Source organism: Lynx rufus, unplaced genomic scaffold (genome assembly GCF_022079265.1).
Source record: "Lynx rufus isolate CCGP_SWC_20201006 ecotype Redwood Valley unplaced genomic scaffold, mLynRuf1.p SCAF_13, whole genome shotgun sequence".
Lineage (NCBI taxonomy): Eukaryota > Metazoa > Chordata > Mammalia > Carnivora > Felidae > Lynx > Lynx rufus.
The window spans coordinates 45,152,802-45,166,739 of NW_025814827.1; the positions used below are offsets into that span (position 1 = coordinate 45,152,802).

At 53.3% G+C, this 13,938-nt stretch overlaps 1 protein-coding gene across 1 annotated transcript; it reads right to left on the reverse strand.

Moving 5' to 3' along the window:
* Window positions 1-455: 455 nt before the first annotated feature.
* AJUBA (ajuba LIM protein) lies at window positions 456-13,709 on the reverse strand. Its single transcript, XM_047075452.1, has 8 exons — window positions 9,302-13,709; window positions 6,406-6,507; window positions 4,661-4,728; window positions 4,465-4,527; window positions 3,588-3,718; window positions 3,453-3,504; window positions 2,627-2,695; window positions 456-2,141 (listed from the first exon to the last, which is right to left on the reverse strand). The coding sequence occupies exons 1-8, from the start codon at window positions 10,335-10,337 to the stop codon at window positions 2,016-2,018; spliced, it is 1,647 nt and encodes a 548-aa protein (XP_046931408.1). The 5' UTR covers window positions 10,338-13,709; the 3' UTR covers window positions 456-2,015.
* Window positions 13,710-13,938: the final 229 nt, after the last annotated feature.

Sequence of the window (13,938 nt, forward strand, 5' to 3'; positions counted from 1 at the left end):
CAATCCCAGCTGTAGATCAAGTAATCTATCAGAAAATTTATCCCTCCAAAAAAAGTGCATCCCCTCTGCAGTCAGGGGTATGAATGTGAGCTCTTACTCCCCCTCACACCCTCATGCACAGGCCTCTCCTCTGCAACCCCAGCTTGGCTGGCACGGTCACCTTAGAATAACCCCTAAACGCGGAATTTCTGTTCTTAGGAGTAACCATTTCTAGTATGAAACTCTAAGTGACAGGGAATGAAGACTAAGGATTAAAGATGATCAGGTTAATTTGCCGAAAACCAATTCACCTACAGACAATTAGTCTAAAATAAATATTTATCAAATCTGCAGCATTTCAAAAGGATTTAGCAGATTTACCCTTTCACTTTTTATTGTTGTTGTCCACATAACCTTTAATTGTTAGTCAACTGAACATGCCACATGCCTGCTCATTTGTTTAGAATATATTGGCATTTTTAACAGCAGGAATGTAGAAGTTAGGCCAAAGCATCAAAATCATATTGAGCTCTATTACATTTTCCAAGGCATCTAATTTGTAAAGGAATATTGAATTAAGAAACACAAAAAAATGATACACAAAATGTCCATACCAATTATATTTATTGCTAGAAACTTTAAACTTTTTAGAAAAGTGTTTGAAAAGCAGATAACATAGGAAAATGTCCATAAAGGTAGGAAGTAATCTCAACATTACAAAGTGCTGCAAATTTGATAAATTTATGTTGTTGACAATAATTCAGAAGTACTGTTGGATGAATAGATGTAAATCTTGAAAACACCCAAAACATAACAACGAAACACCTAAATGGCTATAAAAATACCCCAAAGGGACTGAGCTTTTGGCAAACTGGTCATTAAGTAAACTTTGGCAGCTCTTTCTGCTCATGGGTCCTATTCCCGTGCTTTCAATAAAACCACCTTTTTTGCACCCTCCCTGCCCCCCCCAAAACAAGTAAACTTTAAGCATACAAGTCTCCCACGAATTGGCTTTAAGGGAATCTAGCTTAGGTAAACCGATTTCAGCCAAACAACTAGAACCAGATCAAAGTGTGTTGCCCCTCTGGCTCCCCAGAACCTCAGAGTTTGGGAGTTGTAGTGGTTATAATCCTAGATTCCTCTGAGAGGTGGCAGGTCTGGAGTGGTGAGTGACTATTAGGGAACTGGATAAGAGTGACCTGAGAAGAAGGGAGTGAGACAGTGTGTCTATGAATGTGCCTATGTGTGTCTACATTGGGCTGGAGGTCTCAGTGCACCTATACCTGGGCATGTGCACGGAGCGCGGTTGGCCTGACACTTCTTACATGTCTCACCTGGCACCTCCACCACCAAGGACCCACTCATTACTTCCCCAACTGAGGAGAAGAGGAACCAAGTATGGGCACCCACCTAGCCTTCCCAGGCCCACGTGAGTCCCTGAGAAATAGGCAATACAGGCAACAGGCCCACTGAGAGCTGTCCCCCTTCCCAGCAGAGGGGTGAGCAGTGCTCCTAGTCTATAGGGAGAAGGTGGCCAAGAAAAAAACTCATTAATAAGGTCTAGTGTCCATCTCTTCATCCAGATACAAAGACACTGTAGTAAGAACCTGCTGACCCCATACCTGACCCACATGAGGGGTACAAAAGAGTGAGGAGTGCTCATGATGTCCTCTCTTCCTATAATCCAAAGCTGGAACATCACTTGACTTATGCATAATCAGACACTGGAGATACAGACCAGAATCAGACCTTTAGAAAGTACTGGAACTCGCCTGTAGTGTGTGCCTGAGTACACACTACAGCACAGGCTACACACATGGAAAGAAAGCCAGTCACCCCACCATGGCAATTGGAAGGTTCCTTCTCCACAATCCATTTGGAATGTCATATCTTTGGGTCTCTGGCCCTTGGGGCCTTCCCCAGAGGGCTCTTCTTCCCGGCCTGGGAGTGCGTTCCTTGCCTCGGCTGGCCTCAGAGGGGCCCTCTGGCCAGAGGAATTTGTCAATGGTGGCGAAGGCAGCAGTAGTGACTGCAGTTCAGATATAGTTGGCAGGGGGCTGTCGGGCATTAAGCCGCTGCATGTGACAGCCGTGGCAGAGCAAGTGCCCATCCAGAGGGAAGCAGCAGCAGCCTTCCTCATCACTCAGCTGCATCCGGCAGTCCTAGGGAAGAAGGACATCTAGTTTACCTCAGCCTAGGCACCTCAGACATCTTGGGAGTCTGCCTTGCTCCACACCAGACTCCTAATGACTGGAAGAAAGGAGGTGGGGTTGGAAGGGATAGACTCCCAGAGAAGAAACCTGAGAAAATACCTCAGCGGGACAGCAGGTGTCGCTGCTACAGCAGAAATAATGAGTCAGACTCCCATTTCCAGCAGTTATCAGGAGTCCCTAGTTTAGTCTTGCCTCTGGGGAAGCCAGATTCAGAAAGGACTAAACAACCAAGACCAGAGAGGGTGGCTGGAGGATGAGACACACACACACACACACACACACACACACACACACACACACACACACTGGAGATAGGCCAGAGCACCTTCCTGGTTTCCATGCCTTAGACCTCTCCTGCAGGCAGTTTAGGGACATGCCTCACCCCCCAGCCCCATTCCCATTCTCCTCCAGAAGCCCTGGCTCCCAACACTCACCTCACAGTGGTAGCACTCAAAGTGATAATCCCGGTCCATGGATATCACCCTCACAATGTCCTCACAGCCCTGAAATGATGCAGACCCCCATGGGATAAGCTTGGGATGAGCACAGCATGACAACCCCAACTTTACCTTCCCTACTACGGGCCCCTCCCACACCAATGGGAAGATCATACAAAGGCCTCCAGAGAGAGCTCTCTGCAATCATCTGTGGCTTTGAGATGGTTTTTGCAGATCCTACCAGAACTTTCCCCCCACGCTTTCTTAGGGTTGCCTCCAGGAAGCATGTCCTCTCATTGTCTTCCCTCTGTCCAGCAGCTCTGGCCTTACCTACTTCTCCCAGCTTTGAGGGAAGCAGAGGGAGGGAAAGGGGGCAGGCAGCATAAGTAAAGTAAACTAAGCTGGGGACAAGGAGATCCAACAGGGTCTGATATCTCATTGGCTTTTGGCTTCTCTCCCCAGGCAAATGCTTCACACACACAGCATAAATCATTGCTGACATCTTCCTACCAGCCCTAAGGATTCTTCCCACCTTTTTTCCAGCCCCTACCTCTGGAATCTGGTGACCCTGACCTCGAAGAAAGTCTCCTCCTCTGGACTGGGAGAGACCAGATGAAGCCTGGGCCCAGTGAGGCTGTCAGACATGTCCAGGCCCGGATGTTAGGGTCAGGGTGGTGACCCTGAGAGCAGAGTCACACGGGAATCTTCGCAGAGTACATTCCTCAGCGCCACCGCCTCCCTCGGGAAGCCAGGCCCTATGTCCCATCCCCTTCCCAGGGGCAGCGGCACTGGCTGCCCCGCAGGAGAACCCAAACATACTGACCTCTGAGGGGAGGATGGGTTGGCCGCAGGCCGCACACTTAGGAGCATAATTTCTGAAAAAGAGAGACAGAGATGAATTAAGGTTGGAGAATCCCTGAGCCCAGTTCCACACCATACCCCAAGGGGGTAGACTCACTTGTGGTAGTCAGTGACGCAGTACACCTGGTTGGAGAAGTCCACTGTGAAGGGGATGCCATCCAGGCACTTGTTGCAAACGATGCATCGGAAGCAGCCTGGGTGATAGGACTTTCCCATGGCCTGTAGGATCTGGCTCATGGAGTGGGAGGAAAATCAGTCTCCCTCTGATCTTGACTCTCCCGTTACCCAGCTACCCATGGCCCTTCCTGCTGCCCCCCACCCCATCCAACCCCCTGCTATCCTCCCAGAACAATGCTACATAATCTGAGGGAAGCCAGGACTCTTAAAACAGAGGCAGAAACCTTGAACAAGTTCTTAGCATCCAGGCCAGTGGTTCTCATCTGGGGCTACATATTAGGATCACCCAGGGAGCTTAAAATACCCATCAATGCCTGGGTCCTACCCCAAAAGTATCCATCACAGTCTCTGATGAAGACCCAGGCACTGGTATTTTCTTTACTTCTTCCCAGGTGATCTGCTAGGCTGCTAGAGTTGAGGACCTCTGATCTAATCCTATCCCTCCTTCCTAAATTAAAAAAGAACAACTCAGTTCTAACTGATCCCAGTCAGTAGCAGGAAGGACATTAAGACCCAGCATGCCACACCCCTTGCTCAGGTGGAGGGCCTGGCTGTGCCTGCAGAATTAGGTAAAGACTAGGTTACAGAAGCCTGGGATGGCAGGATTAGGGGTCCAGACTTGACCCCACAGGCAGAGGGACGCCACTGTAAAGTTGCTCTGGGGAAGAATGAGATGAAAGTGATTCATGTGGTGATATGGTTCCTCCCTCCACCTTTCTCAGTACCACCTATCCCCTGGCTCTACCCCTCGGCCCCTCAGGCTCATAGAGAGCCTCAGATGAAGACACCTTGCTTACCTTCTCCAAAATCAAGTGACCACAGACACAGCACTTCTCAGCTGCCTCCTGAAACCCTGAAAACTACAGAGAAAGAAAAGACCAAGGTAGGGTGTTACAAGTAGAGAATGACCTGATGGGTGGAACCCCAATGGGCCACCAAGAAGGGAATCCCACTGTGGGAGCCAAGTCCAGGCCCAGGGGACCTCTCACTCACCAGATAATCTTCCTCACAGTACACGGAGCCATTGACGCTATAGAAAGCTTTGCAGCGCAAAGTTCGCCCTAAAAGCAGAAGACAAAGGACTGGAGGCCATCCCGGGGTCCAGGTACAGGGTTTCCCTGCCCCAGGGTCACTCCTCTCCAATGTCGCATGATGTGTTTAAGTCTGGACTTTAGTGCCTATGCTCCTAACTGCTGTTTGTCCTCCCTCCCTACGTGAAAGTCCCATCTGATGCAATTTCAATTTGCTTTGGTCTCATTCCTGCCAGCTTCCCCTCTCCTCTGCTCACTGCTTCTCCACTTCCTGCCTCCTCAACAGTTTTCTAGTTTCCTGGCCTCCCTAAACAAGTACATTCCCCACCAGTGGATGGGGAGCCACCAGGGAAAGCAAAGACAACTACAGGCTGGGGCACAAGGTAAAGGAACTCTGAACAAGGTGCTGGACGATGCCCATGGAGGTGGTCACACTGTCACAGGCCTCGCCCTCTGAGACTTTTCAACCTGGGGGCCTCTTTGTGGACAGCCATCTTGCTCTCCCAGCCCTGTCTGTCTTTTTCCAGGGACAGGCTGGGCAGGTCAGGACATACTGGCATTACTGCTGGGGACAAAGTGCTTCGCTTGGGACCAAAGTCAGTTCCCTTTCCCGCTGTACTGAACTGCTACCCCAAGCTTAGAGGAACCCAGGGAATCCAGGATCTTCTGTGAGCAAACAAAGCATGTGATCAATACTTAGGAACTGCTCCAGGGTGTCTAACTTGTCAGAGAGGGCGTAGGAGTGAGACCCAGGATGGAGAATGGGCAAGTTGGCCACTTCCTCTGCCCTCTTTTGATCACAATCTCCACTTCCACCTCTGTCCAGTGGTTTAGAAAAGCTGACTTAGAAACTCATGAGACACAGCAGGGATAGAAAGAAGGAAAGAGACATACCCAGGAGAGGCCCTATAAACAGGACAGACAGATAGATGAACCTAAGAGAACCAGGCAGAGGTGGGGGGGGAGGATTGGGGTGGAGGGAGAGAAAAGCTGAGTGCTGGAGTCAGACAGGCAGAGATAGGAGATTAAAGGTTTAGCAAAGGAATCAAGAGTGGGCAAGCAGTGGGGAGGGGTAATGAGGGAGGTGAGGGAAGGGCCCGGGAGTTAAGGCCACTGGGAGCACCCCCCCCCTCCCAGGCGGGCCTCCTGAGCTAACAGCAGCGGGCATTCCTGGAGCGTGATGTCATCAGCTTGGCATGGCCCTGTGGCCTGCACTCCAGCGAGGTGGCTGAACTCTGACCAGCCAAGAGAAAACCCCTCTCTCCGCCCCCCATGGCTCCCAACTCCCCCAGCCCACCCCCACCCTTCCCACATTCCAGTCTTTCACTGTCGCCCCAGGCAACTCAGACTGCCCAGGACCAAACCCCACCAAGGAGAGGCTGAGGCCGGGCTGGAGTCCAGGCTGGGCAAGCAAGGAGGCAGAAGAAAGAGGGAGGAACACAGGGGAGGAAAGAGGCTGAATGGAGGAAGGGAGGACTCACTCCAGAAAGCAGACCCAACATGGGGACTAGAGAGTCAGGTAAAGCACAGAGAAGGAAAGGCGGGGCAGCAATGGACACCCAGACATATGGTGGGCACCTGACAGCTGCTGTGTGAGCAAGTGAAGAGGCAAAAGCTCTGCTTTCCCTAGGCACTTGTGAGTGTGGATGCATGTGGGGAGTGCTTGAGGCCCCAGCCCCTGCGGGAAGGCCTAGGGGATACACTCACCACAGGAGCAGCAGACAAAGCACTGGGTGTGGTAGAGGCTGTCCAGGGCCTGGCAGGCGTTGCTCTGCCCATAGATGCCTTTGTTGCACTTGATACAGGTGCCTGAGGGGAGAGAAGAGGTTGTCAGCATCACACCCTATGCCCTCAGCTCAAAACCAGAGATTCAGGATCTTTCCTCACTATTCTTTCCTAATTGTGTCAGAGGACCAGGGGTCTCAGCCTCCCTTTGATGGGCTCCCTCCTGGGAAGAGAGGATAATGAGAAATGGGATGCAAAAAGGTCTTGGCTGAGCAGACCCATTCTTGTTTACGTGATTAATCAACAGATATTTTCTGAGCATCTAGTTTGTGCCTACCAAAAACATTGTGTCCAAAACTGTGGAAGATTGGAAAAGGTCAAAGATATGGTCCTTGGCCTTCAAATAAATGCTTGCGTTCTGTCAGGAATAAAAGACTAATAGGCTAGGATATGACCCCTGTTGCACTGTGTGGGACAAGGAGTCAGATATGCCAGTCCATAATGTCCCAGCAGTGCACTCCTAGAGAAAGTAGGCCAGGTCCAGAAAGCCTCTCTGGGACCTCAGTTTCCCCATCTGTAAAATGAGCTGCTATTCAGCTACAGAATGACTTCTTACTGCTCCACACCTCCAGGCTTTCAAGGATGAAAAGAAGGATATGGCTCAGCAGAAGGCCCTGTGCAGAGGGGACCATGTGAGCATGACTCCTGTGGGGAGGTGGCTGCTAAGAATGTAGGGTGTGTTCCAGGGACTGGAAGTTGCATAGGAAGGTGGGGGAAGGGTGACAGAATCCCTAATGTCTCCCAGACATCGATCTTGGGAGGAATAGAGCTAAACTGCTCTTCTCTGACACCCCTCCCCCTAAAACACATACACCTGGCTCTGGCACCCACCTTTCCCGGGTGTGTTCTTCCCTCCCTCCACTCCCCAATTCCAGGCCCATGAGTGAGGGCTAGGGCCTGTCTTTGGGGAGCAGATCCCAACGGGCCCGCCTCACCCCGCCCCACCTCTCCCCCTCGGCACACTGCCATACTCCTTGCCTGTTGGGGCCCATCCCAGTCTTTGCCCAGGGGCTTGGGAGCCCGTGCAGCAGCTGCAGCGATTGATGGGCCCAGGCCTGTCCTGCTCCCACCCTCTGGCAGCTGGGCAAGGCTGTAGCCAAGGAAGAGGGCCCCTAACTAGGGGCCAGAGTAGGAGGGTACAGTCAGGCTGGGGATTCTGTCAGAGGAGGCAACCTGACTCTCAGGAAGAAGAGGCCCCTACCTCTAGGGTCGAAATGCCCATAAGAGTGAACATCTGCTCCAAGATTGCCATGCCAGGGGGGCCCGTCAGAACCATTTCTTTGGGAAGCCTTGAACATTATGGGAAGACTGGCACAAACTGCTCAGGCATGTCCGCCTCACCTCCTCCAACCCAGTATATCCACACTTAGGTTCTTCCTGCCATTTTATTGCACTCTGTCCAAGCTCCTTTCTTCCTTTTAACTCTGATGGCTTAGCCAAAGAGACTTCTTTCCACTCAACAGCCACTTCTCACAGGCTCCCACAGGAAACTGCTAAAAGGATCCTGTCGCTTTGTCTCCGTTGACCAAACCATTGTCTTATCTACAGCTTTCCTCTCTCAGGATGGGAACACTGAGGGTTGAACCAGGCAGGGCCCTTCCAGACTGCAGCCCTGCTACCTCAACCTCCTCCTCAATCTTCCCTCCTTGGCTGGGTTCCTCTCCCCGGCCGCATTTCTAACCATAGAGATCTAGAGATCTAGAGCATGGGGTCCAGCGCAGGAACATGGATGGTGAGAAAGGTGAGAAGAGGCCCACAGCCCTCCATTTCTGCTCTTCCTACCATATCAGCATTTCTTCCTGCAGCGAAGTGGTGGTTGTGGGTCTTAGCTAAAAAGATCCTTTAAGACCCCAATATCCCCCGGTAGCTGTGACATATAATCAATTAAAACTTCTTAAAGGTGACCGCGTGGGGGAGAGAAACAGCGACCAGGTTTCCTAAACAGCAGCAGGAAAGAACGTGCTACTTCCAGCCTGAATTCTGAGGAGGTTGTGCCCCAAACTGAAGGCCAGGTTATTTCTGGCAGTTAACACAGGGTCGTTAACCAGCTAGGGATGCTGGTGTACGGGTGGTCATGGCTTTTGCCCTGACTTCCGGAAGATAGGGAAAATAGAAGCGGACACCACCAGATCTCCGCTTAAATGCCCACGCACGCAGGCAAGCCAGCAGGACTGGGACGAGCCAGTAGCAGGGTCCCCGCTTTTCCGTCCCGGAACGCTTCACACTCTCTCCGGGTTCCATTTGCCCGACCGCGGCCGCGGCTGCGCGCGTGTTAGCAAGCAGCACCCCCGCCCCCCACCGCACTCCACCCTCTGCCCCGCGCCGCGCCGTGCCGCGCGGCCAGCCCCGCCCGCGGGCACCTGGAGCGCCCGGGCAGGAGCCGGCACGCACGCGGCCCGCCCGCCCCGCCCCCCACCCGCGCATTCCCCGAATTCCTGCGGGCGGAGCTTGGGCCGGGGTGGGGGCGCGGCGCGCGGAAGCCTGCAGGGGCACCGCCGCCTAGGGGGGAGCAAGATGGGGGATGCTCTCACTCCCCACTTGGTCCCCTCCCTACGAGGCCTCCTACAGCGAAAAACCGAGGCTCTAAAGCTTGAAGAACTGGGACTCACGAGATCATAATCAGGGGGTTGAATGTAGCATGAATAAGGAGCCCCTGGTCCATTTGAGACCTGGTGGAAAGGGGAAGTCCCTCTTGCCTCTTCTAGCTCCGCGTCTCCGCCTCCGACTTCCCGGCGCCGGCAACTGGGGCCGTCGGGGCAGTGGGTAACCGAATGCTGTGACGGGTCCCGTCCCATCCCTAACCACTTGTCTCACTCACCGAAGTAGTCTTCTCTGGCCTCTGGTTCCCGCATCCGGGCCCGGGAGGCCTCTGGAACGAACGGACCCGGCGGCTCCTCGAGACCCGACGGCTCAATCCCCGAGGGTTCCCCGCGGGTGCCGGCTTCTCGCCCACCCGTGCCCACCGTCAGGCGCAGCAATGCTGTTAGCTCATCCTGGTATCGGGCGCCCGCGGCGCAGTCCCCGTATCCGGTCACCGAGTGTCGTCCGGGTTGCGCCCCGCGTCTCTCCAACGGCCCTGCAGCTCCCACTCCGGCCCCGGCTAGAGCCCCGGGGCTGCCTAGGGCCGGGGGATACGAGTGGCGGCTTTCCTGGCAGCCGAATCCCGACGGCCGGTGAGCGCACAGTCGGTCCAGGGCAGCGTGGAGCTCCGGGTAGGCGGACGGCACCCCTCCAGGGGAATAGCCCGCCGGAGCCCCAGCCAGGGGTGGGCCAAACAGGCATGGCCCGGCGGGCAGGGGGCTGCCGTGGCGCTGGTCGTAGCCCATGCTGATGCCGCTGGTACGATTGCTGCAGGGTCGGCTACCTCCGGCTCCACCGGCCCCCGCCCCGTCCAACAGCAGGCTGCCCCGGGGACTGGACGGCTTGCTGGCATCGCTGGCTGAGCTACTGGCGAAACTGGAGCGGGGGCTTAGAGCTGGGGCCGTGGTCTCCAGCCGAAAGTCGGGGGGCAATGACTGAGGTAGAGGCAAGGCCCGGGTGGGAGGCGGCCCCCCAGGAAAGGAGCCTTCGTAGCGCTGCGCCTCAAAGGAGCCGCGCGGGTTCCGCTCAGCGTCCAGGGGGCCCTGCTCCCGGGCTGGCTCCAACGGCTCATCCCCAGGTCCCCCAGTAGCTCCACGGGGCCCTGATTTCCTAGGTCCCCCCAACCCACTCAGACGCCCCTTGCCCGCCCCGGGGGTCCCATCAGATCCAGACCGGCTAGATTCACCCTTTCTGCGGCCGAACTTGGCGCTGCCGGAGTCCGAGAGTCTTAACTTCTCCAGCAGGCGACTGGCTTTCTCCCCTAACCGCTCCATGCCCTCGGGCCTGGGGCCTCCAGCCCCCTCCCCGCCCGGCACCCTGCAGCGTCTCTGCGGCCGCTTCTCTTTCCCAGCGGCCGGACTCCGGTTCCCCGGGGGCACGGGGTAGGCACACGGGTTTAGCGGGCGGCCCGGATGCCCGGCACCGGGAATCCCGCAGCATCCCCCAGCGAGAGGGGCTGCTTCCCCCCGCGCATCAGGGGTTAAGCGGGGCTAGAAGGGCCTACGGCCGCGGCTGTCCCGTCCGCAGGTCTGTCTGTTCACGCGTCCACTCGCCCTGCCGCCCCACTCTCCTCGGCCCCCGCCCCCCTCACTCTCACACTCAGCACAGACCGAACTTCTCTCCCAAACTTTTGTCTGCCTGGCCGGATCTACTTTCCGGGAGGGGCGGAGCGCTGTGTGCAGGAGGAACGGGGGTGTCTGCGCAGGGATCTCTGGTGCGCTGAAGGGGGAGGGTGGTGCTGGTGGTAACTGTCCCGGAGGTGGAGACCCGCCGACTGGAGGCGAGAGGCGGCCGTGGGGCAGTTTGGGCAGCGCCGCTACATCTCTCAGGAATTGGGACAGGGAAAAGTGGAGGAGGGGGAGGGGAACTCTTTGTTTGCAGTTGGAATGCGCGGAGGGGCACGGTGGAATGTGACGGTCCCGGACGGGGCGACGCGAGGCATGTTCTGCGCAAACATCGTGACTTTGTTCCTACTGTGGGGACTGTGGGAGAGACGGAGAGAGACTGGCACAGAAGTAGTGAGACAGGGAGAGTTCCATAAGAGGGGGACAGGGAAAAAGAAAGGTGGATACACAAAGAGGCTCAGAGACGCGTATGTGAAGAACCCAGAAGGGCGATGAAACCCATGTAGAGAGGTGGAAGACAGGTAGCGAAAGAAAGGGCGAGCCGGAGCAAACGGGATCGTGGGTGGTACGGAGACCGAAAGATGAGCAGACTAAGAAAAAGAAAAATTTATGCATGTCCGGACAGAATGAGAGACCTACGATAATCCGCAATAAAAAGACACCACTTTCTGAACCCAAAGCTCTGCGACGGTAGGGAGAGAAGGACCTTTAGGGGCTACGTAAAAGGAGTGGGGAAAAGGGTTGGGGCTAATCTCTACCTTCAGGGTGGGACAGATACAGGAATAGAGACACCCCCTGGTGTTGGGAAATGAGATTTTTAGCAACTATTTCAGGTGACTATGGGGATAGAAGGACTGGTTTTAGGGCTAGCGAATGCCTCCCCCTTGGTTGGCCCACAGGAGATTGGTGATAAAGAGTAAGTCTTAACTTAGGAAGAAGAAGAGAAATGTCCTTTAGACGAGCTAGCAAGTGAAAATGATCAGGGTGGAAAAGGGAAAGAGGCTTCTAATATGGGCCACACTGGAAGGATCAAGAACAAGGAAAGAAGGAAAGGGGGGGCTGAAACTGAACATACCTAATTAAATACCAGTCAACTGATTTTGCCCTGACTAGCACATCAGGCGCAAGGGGTGGAGGAGGTAGAATGGAGAAGGAAAATGATTCTTTTGTATTTAGATAGTAAATGAGTATGAAAATTATATGCAAACAAATCATGCATATTATTTTCATTTCAACATTTTGAACACCTTTCATAATCTTAGTGTAGCCTTAGGGAATGGTGAAGCAAAGGAGGTTAATATCTTTGGGGAAATTAATTTGGCACAAACTATTTGGCTTCTTTGTCCTAGCTGCATTGTCTCCCTGACCTCATCTCTCGGGAGAATCAGCCTCTCTGTTTCCCTATCAGGCCTACAGCTCTTCTCTGATCCAGAGGAGAGTTCACTATCAGACCAGAAGCAGGGAACACTGAAAGCGTTAGTAACAGAGGGGAGCTATCAGGTTGCATCCAGAACCTGCTGTGAGCAACATCTTCAGAATTAACCATAAGGCTCTCCCTCCTTTCCTGTCTCCATATGGAGAAGGAAAACCTGGATTCTTCCTTCCTATTACTTACAACCAGAATATCCACAGAGCCTCTCATATTTGGAAGCTTTCCCCATTTATAGTGAGGATGGGAGACTGAATCTCTTATGAAAAGTTGAGGAGCCTTTGGTGGTGGCAGCAGTGGGCACAGTTGGGATCAAGCACCTGTATTTTCAGGGGATAACAGGAAACAGAGACAAGTGAAGGGGGAGAGGGATGCACTGAGGGCATACTCTGGTAGTGCTCATGACCTCAGGGTAATCACTCTTTTGGAGCCAGGAGCTCCACCAGCCCTGTTCTCCCTTCTCAAGACTTTAATTATGAACTATGTACACAGATGGCTCCCAAATCCCTATCTGTAGCCCAGACATTTTTTTTTTAAGGTAAGCTCTATGCCCAACATAGTGCTTGAACTCATGACTCTGAGATCAAGAATCCCATGCTCCACTGATTAAGTCAGCCAGGTGCCCCTTAGCCCAGACTATCTTAGACTTAAAAACTCAGCTGACTACTATCATCTCCACGTGGTTGTCTCAAAGGCATACAACCCCCTCAACTGACTTCACCTTCTCTGCCTCCTGAAATTGGCCCCTCCAGCATCCCAAGTAAACGGCGCCATTAACCACTTAGATGCTTATGCCAGAAACCTGAACTTCAACCTTATGTCCTCCTCCCTCAGCCTTAAGTCCAAGCCCTGTCAATCACCAAGTCCTTTCAGTTCGGCTTCCTAAATCTCTTTCAAATCCCCTCACCATCACTTTCTGTCTAGCCACCATCTCTTCTCTCCTGAACCACTGCAGGACATCCCCCCCTGCCCCCGCCCCGCAAGGCTTTCTCCCTGCAATCCATCTTATCCCCAGGGCAAGTGATTCTTATCAAACACAGAACTGACCATCTCATTTCCCTGCTTACCACCTTTGAAGGATTTCTCATGGCCTTTGAACTAAAGTCTATACTCTTCAAGATACTTGACAAGGTCTCTGGGTCTCTCCAGCTTTCCTCTGCACCAACTCCTCCCCATCTTTCAGGTATTACTTTAAACAGCACTCTCTGAGAAGCGTTTCCCCACCACCAGCGTAGGTGAGCCAACCCTGCTGTCTGCTGCCGCTACACCTTCTGCTCCCCCATCACCACCCTTATCACAGTTCATTTCACTGTCTACTTAACTACCTGGCTTCCTGATTAGATAATAAAACCTAATCGGCATCTAACCTGATCCACAGTGTAACCACAGCACCCAACACAGTACCTGACACCTAGTAAGCAATCAGTATTTGTTACATACTGAACAGAAAGCCATTTTTACTTCACAATCCATTCGTAATGCACAAAGTTTGGGTGTGGGTGTGTGGGGGTGCACGTGTGGGTGTGCGCGTGCGCGCGCACACACGCACACACGCACACACGCACACACACACACACACACACCTTCCTCAAAATACAGTTTGGTTGACAGGACTAATAGCTACAAAGCCTCATATACTGCTTGGTCACACAGTGGGAGAGCAGCTGCTAGTGACACATGGGAACTCTTTAAGCTTTAATTTCTTCATGTGTAAGATGGGAATAATAAAATCTGCCTTACATAATTCAATAAACAATAGCTATTATATCTGTTTCCCAATTCCCAAATAGAGACACAGCCGTGTTCTGCTCAGAAGTATCA

What these genes read in the sequence shown, in the direction of transcription:
- AJUBA (XM_047075452.1), bottom strand. Translation starts at nt 10,337, where the DNA reads ATGGAGCGGTTAGGGGAGAAAGCCAGTCGCCTGCTGGAGAAGTTAAGA. An exon ending in CTTTGTCTGCTGCTCCTGTG is followed by an intron (nt 4,729 to 6,405) that starts GTGAGTGTATCC and finishes TTCTGCTTTTAG; the next exon opens with GGCGAACTTTGCGCTGCAAA. An exon ending in TTGAGTGCTACCACTGTGAG is followed by an intron (nt 2,142 to 2,626) that starts GTGAGTGTTGGG and finishes CTTCTTCCCTAG; the next exon opens with GACTGCCGGATGCAGCTGAG.